This window comes from Oncorhynchus kisutch, linkage group LG18, assembly GCF_002021735.2.
Source record: "Oncorhynchus kisutch isolate 150728-3 linkage group LG18, Okis_V2, whole genome shotgun sequence".
Taxonomy (NCBI): domain Eukaryota; kingdom Metazoa; phylum Chordata; class Actinopteri; order Salmoniformes; family Salmonidae; genus Oncorhynchus; species Oncorhynchus kisutch.
The window spans coordinates 9164726-9170424 of NC_034191.2; the positions used below are offsets into that span (position 1 = coordinate 9164726).

The following is a 5699-nucleotide window of genomic DNA, read 5'->3' on the forward strand; positions in this document are numbered from 1 at the left end:
GCAGTCCCCCTTCCCTCGGTGCGTGTCTGTGGATCGCTTTATTAACTGAGACCATAGGCCTACGTGCAAACTTGCTCGAGCAGCGATTTGTAATTTGCACGTATACACGGTAGACCCCCGTTCATCCGCCTCCGCTGATCAAAATACTCTTATCGAGAACGTTAAGGTTGGACACGGGTTGTTTCGCGCTGTAGGCTTATAGCCAACGCAGTGTAGATGCATCATGACGCTCGTCGTTGACTGAAAGTAATAATGTTTCTACATTTGGGAGACTCCCCCCCCCCCCCCCCCCACACAGTTTCTATTCTAGCTTCTAGAAGGCTATATGGTAAGCAGGATACTTCCCGTCTCACTAGTTGTATCATTGTAACATTACCGAGGAAAATAAGCGATTGGTTTCCAAGATTACGGTTATTGTTTATCACCCAGTGAAACGCAATGGTTATTGACTATGAATGGGCTGACTAACACCTTTGTTATCTAATGACACATGCCCAGGACTTTCGAAACCTATGAGGCATACATTTTAGGAGTGTTATTTCTCTCACTCTCTCTCTTATCATTTATTTCCGCCTCTTTTAGGACTGTTGGGTTATAGGAGAGCCCCAGGCAACCATGGATACAACTTTGCATAGCCTGCAGAAACCGACAGCCTCAACCGACAAGGTCCTGGACGGCGGAACGGGACTCGCTTTGGATATGAGTATGGGGGACCGGGAATTCACGGAACAATCGATTAGACTTACCGACAAAATCCCGTTAGTGAAGCCCTATTTAAAAAAAAAAAAAGGACAGAGGAAACTAGACTCAAAATGCCTCCGTGCGCTCCAGGACCCAATCCTGACCACATTACTGAGTACAGATGCACTTGTTACCGGAGACGGGGTGTTTGTTCCCCGGAACCCTCCGACAAGGACAGCGGGGAACCTGTGCACTGCGGCTGTGGTCAAACAGGCGCGGATTGGTGGGCCTGTGTGTCTGAAAGATTCGGGAGCTACCGGAGTAACGGCTATGATTACCGGCGACACTGACACAGAAATGGCGGACACCGCCGCAGAGTTGGAGGAGACAGAGAGGGGGGTAACCAAGATACCGGTAGATCTCCAGCGCGTGACAATAGACTCTAACGAACGCAGATTCCAGCTCAAACGTGTCCCCCGGGCGCGCGAGGTGGGGGCAGCAACCCCCACAGCAGATACCCCTCTAGTATCCCCTCCAAGCCAGGGGGGAAACACGATGAGTGACCTCTTCGCCTCTAAAGCCTTGCAGGGGCCAGATTGTCTGACCATCAAAGACAGTACGAACACCCCCAGTCTTCAGGCCGACAAAGGCGAGATATTTCAGGATAAAAGCGAAGAGGCCTCCCTGGATCTAGTTTTTGATCTGCTAACCCAGCTCCAGTATCACACGCACCAAGCCGACGCGGTTTCGATCTGCGTGGATTTCCTGCAGGGGTTGTGTGTGTACGGGAGTGACTGCGCTTACCACCATACTGTGCTACCCTACCACTGGCAGATCCGCAGGAGTGATACTGAAAGCTGGCAAAGCGTGGCGGATGATTCGCAGGAACAGTTGGAGAGGCTTTACTGCAATCCGGACAATGAGCAAGTCAGGCTCAAATATCAGTAAGTTCTTTTTGTTTGTTCTGTTCTACGTTCTGTGTAAAAGTAGCCTAATAGAGCTGAGATTGTATTTACAGTTTTAAGACAGGAGTGCTTTGCTATGAGAAAACTGTGTTGTTTGCTATAGACAAGGAGAGAAGCACTCTCTAGGAGATTAGACACAATAATTGAATAACCTAATAGCTAACTGTTTGGACAGACAAACTGTCTTCATCAGGCTATAATGACAAATACTGTGGGTCACTAGTTTATATAGCGTCATAGGACATACACAGGTGTCTGGAATCATGGCCTGGGTGTGGCCTGATGTCATTGGTTAATTCTATTATATTATATAAGAACATACAAAACACATGAATGGGTAGCATACGATTATAGATACAATTTCTCTGCATAGCCTGCTGTTTGATATATCTGTTTCTGTAAGTGTGTGTGTGTGTGTTTATGGTAATATTTAACTGACTGAGTCGTTTTGGTTCTCTGACTTCCCGTATCTCAGTTCTTCTTCGAGTATCATTTGTTATGGCACTTTTAATTCCTGCAATAGAGTGAGTCTGCGTTTTCTGCTCCCAAACCTAGCTTTCTCATTGGTTGAAACAGCTCAAACCAGGAAGTGCTGTTAGAGTTAGGAACATGACCTACTGCTGCCTGGTGCGGTCACTGACACACAGGCACTAGCTCTCTCTCTCTCTCTCTCTCTCTCTCTCTCTCTCTCACGCACACAAGCACTTGGCAAGCGATAGCAGACAGGCAGACAAAGCGTGCTGTGGTTCAAGCTATACACTGCACATTCACACAGTGACACAGTTAGCTATTTCACCACATGCACGCATGTGTGTGACCTGCGTGTGCGTGTTGTTGATTTTTAAGTTTCAAACTGAAACTGCATGCATACCTTCCCACCCACAGGATACGCCCCTGTCTGTGAGAACCCAAATGCAGCCAAGCTTCTATTGAATATGCAAAGCATATTCTGTGGGTGGGATATTAGGCCTAGCGATATTAGGCTTTCCTGGTAGTAACTTGGTATAGTAGTGTCAGATTCCCAAACATGATTATTTGTACATTACATTTTTTTTAAAACCTTTATTTAACTAGGCAAGTCAGTTAAGTACAAATTCGTATTCACAATGACGGCCTACACCAGGCCAAATCCGGACGATACTGGGCCAATTGTGCACCGCCCTATGGGACTGTGTGTGATACAGCCTGGATTCGAACCAGTTACTGCAGTGTCGCCTCTTGCACTGAGATGCAGTGTCTTAGACCACTGCGCCACTCGGGAGCCCCCCATTCCAAAATAACCTCGTAACTACCAGTGTAATAACCTGTATAGTTACTGTAACTACCAGTGTAATAACCTGTATAGTTACTGTAACTACCAGTGTAATAACCTGTATAGTTACTGTAACTACCAGTGTAATAACCTGTATAGTTACTGTAACTACCAGTGTAATAACCTGTATAGTTACTGTAACTACCAGTGTAATTCCTGTATAGTTACTGTAACTACCAGTGTAATAACCTGTATAGTTACTGTAACTACCGGTGTAATAACCTGTATAGTTACTGTAACTACAGGTGTAATAACCTGTATAGTTACTGTAACTACCAGTGTAATAACCTGTATAGTTACTGTAACTACCAGTGTAATAACCTGTATAGTTACTGTAACTACCAGTGTAATAACCTGTATAGTTACTGTAACTACCAGTGTAATAACCTGTATAGTTACTGTAACTACCAGTGTAATAACCTGTATAGTTACTGTAACTACCAGTGTAATAACCTGTATAGTTACTGTAACTACCGGTGTAATAACCTGTATAGTTACTGTAACTACCGGTGTAATAACCTGTATAGTTACTGTAACTACCAGTGTAATAACCTGTATAGTTACTGTAACTACCAGTGTAATAACCTGTATAGTTACTGTAACTACCAGTGTAATAACCTGTATAGTTACTGTAACTACCAGTGTAATAACCTGTATAGTTACTGTAACTACCGGTGTAATAACCTGTATAGTTACTGTAACTACCGGTGTAATAACCTGTATAGTTACTGTAACTACCGGTGTAATAACCTGTATAGTTACTGTAACTACCAGTGTAATAACCTGTATAGTTACTGTAACTACCAGTGTAATAACCTGTATAGTTACTGTAACTACCAGTGTAATAACCTGTATAGTTACTGTAACTACCGGTGTAATAAATAACATAAATAAATAAATTAAATACATTTGTATAAAAAACTCTTTTTACATTCTCTGAGAAAAACCGAAGTAACCATGGTAACCATCGGTGTTAGGACAGACCGTAGGACTTTTATTTACGTTTAAAATGCTTTTCCCAGTTAGTTTACACCTCTCTCTTTTAAAGGGTATTTCTGTTCTTTTTTATGGTTTTCTTTTGGGAAGTGTTAGACCATCAAATTCTCCGGGAGAATTTCAAACAACGGCCCCCCCCCCCCCAACACACCCCCGACATGATCTGAATTTGAATTCACATATAAGCAAGTAAAGCCAGATGTACATTTAGCTATACTGTAACCCCGCCCACGGAGATATTGTGTTGCCATAGTAACTGAATACAGTTGATAACAGCTGTTATATGAAGAGCAGGACAAAACAAGCCTGGCCGTCGACATGGCAACAGACTTATTTGGCAGCCGTTGCTGTGTGTGTGTGTGTGTGTGTGTGTGTGTTTGTGTGTGTGTTTGTGTGTGTGTGTGTGTTTGTGTGTGTGTGTTTGTGTGTGTGTGTGTGTTTGTGTGTGTGTGTGTGTTTGTGTGTGTGTGTGTGTGTGTTTGTGTGTGTGTGTGTGTTTGTGTGTGTTTGTGTGTGTGTGTTTGTGTGTGTGTGTGTGTTTGTGTGTGTGTGTTTGTGTGTGTGTGTGTGTGTGTGTTTGTGTGTGTGTGTGTGTGTGTGTGTGTTTGTGTGTGCGCGTGTGTGTGAGGGGTGGGGAGGTCCATCATGCTGGTATGAGACTCTAGATGAATCCTATCCATATGACACCTAGGACATACTAACTAAATACTAATCCTCTTCTCTCCGGATCCCTCTGGCAACAGTTACATAGAGAGGAATACTATCACTGTTTACACACACTCACCCCTGTCCCGTGAAAGGAATATTTATTTTATTTAACCTTTATTTAACTAGGCAAGTCAGTTAAGAACAAATTCTTATTTTCAATGACGGCCTAGGAACAGTGGGTTAACTGGTCTAGGAACAGTGGGTTAACTGCCTGTTCAGGGGCAGAACGACAGATTTGTACCTTTCAGCTCGGGTGTTTGAACTTGCAACCTTCCGGTTACTAGTCCAACGCTCTAACCACTAGGCTACCCTGCCGCGTGTGTGTGTGTATATGTGTGTGTGTATGTGTGTGTATATGTGTGTATGTGTGTGTATATGTGTATGTGTGTGTGTGTGTATATGTGTGTGTGTATATGTGTGTGTGTGTGTTGTGTCCTGTGTGTGTGTGTGTGTGTGTTGTGTCCTGTGTGTGTGTATATGTGTATAAGTGTATATGTGTGTGTGTGTGTGTGTGTTGTGTCCTGTGTGTGTGTTGTGTCCTGTGTGTGTGTGTGTGTGTTGTGTCCTGTGTGTGTGTGTGTGTGTGTGTGTGTGTGTGTTGTGTCCTGTGTGTGTGTGTGTGTGTGAGCCTTTTGTTGGACGGGCGGTAAGAGCTTCACACGTCATTAACTGACACAGTGTCACTGAGCACCAAGGGCAGAGTGACCAGACACCAAGGTGTGATTTCTGTCCCACGTGCACAACTGCCTGTGTGTGTGTGCGTGTGTGTGCTGTTGTTTGCCAGAGAATATAATTTCTCAGACAATGTGTAGCCTATCTTGTGTGTGTGTGTGTTACCTGTGTTCGTATTTGTGTGTATGTGAATGTTTCCTTGCGTGTGAATGTTTCCTTGCGTGTGAATGTTTCCTTGCGTTGAATTTTCCTTGCTGTGAATGTTTCCGCGTGTGTGTGTGAGGAGATAACGTGTTCAGACCGCTTATGAAATGATTCACTGGGGCGAGGTCTGGGTCGCCCTGCCTTTCATCACTCAGCCTCTA

General features: G+C 44.1%; 1 protein-coding gene across 1 annotated transcript in view; it reads left to right on the forward strand.

The window, feature by feature from the left end:
• tiparp (TCDD-inducible poly(ADP-ribose) polymerase) overlaps positions 1 to 5699 on the forward strand; it is a 31619-nt gene that overhangs the window by 696 nt on the left and 25224 nt on the right. Inside the window, exon 2 of the mRNA XM_031795497.1 lies at positions 583 to 1625. Coding sequence (XP_031651357.1) covers positions 616 to 1625 — 1010 coding nt within the window. The 5' untranslated portion in view covers positions 583 to 615. The remainder of the gene's footprint in view (positions 1 to 582; positions 1626 to 5699) is intronic.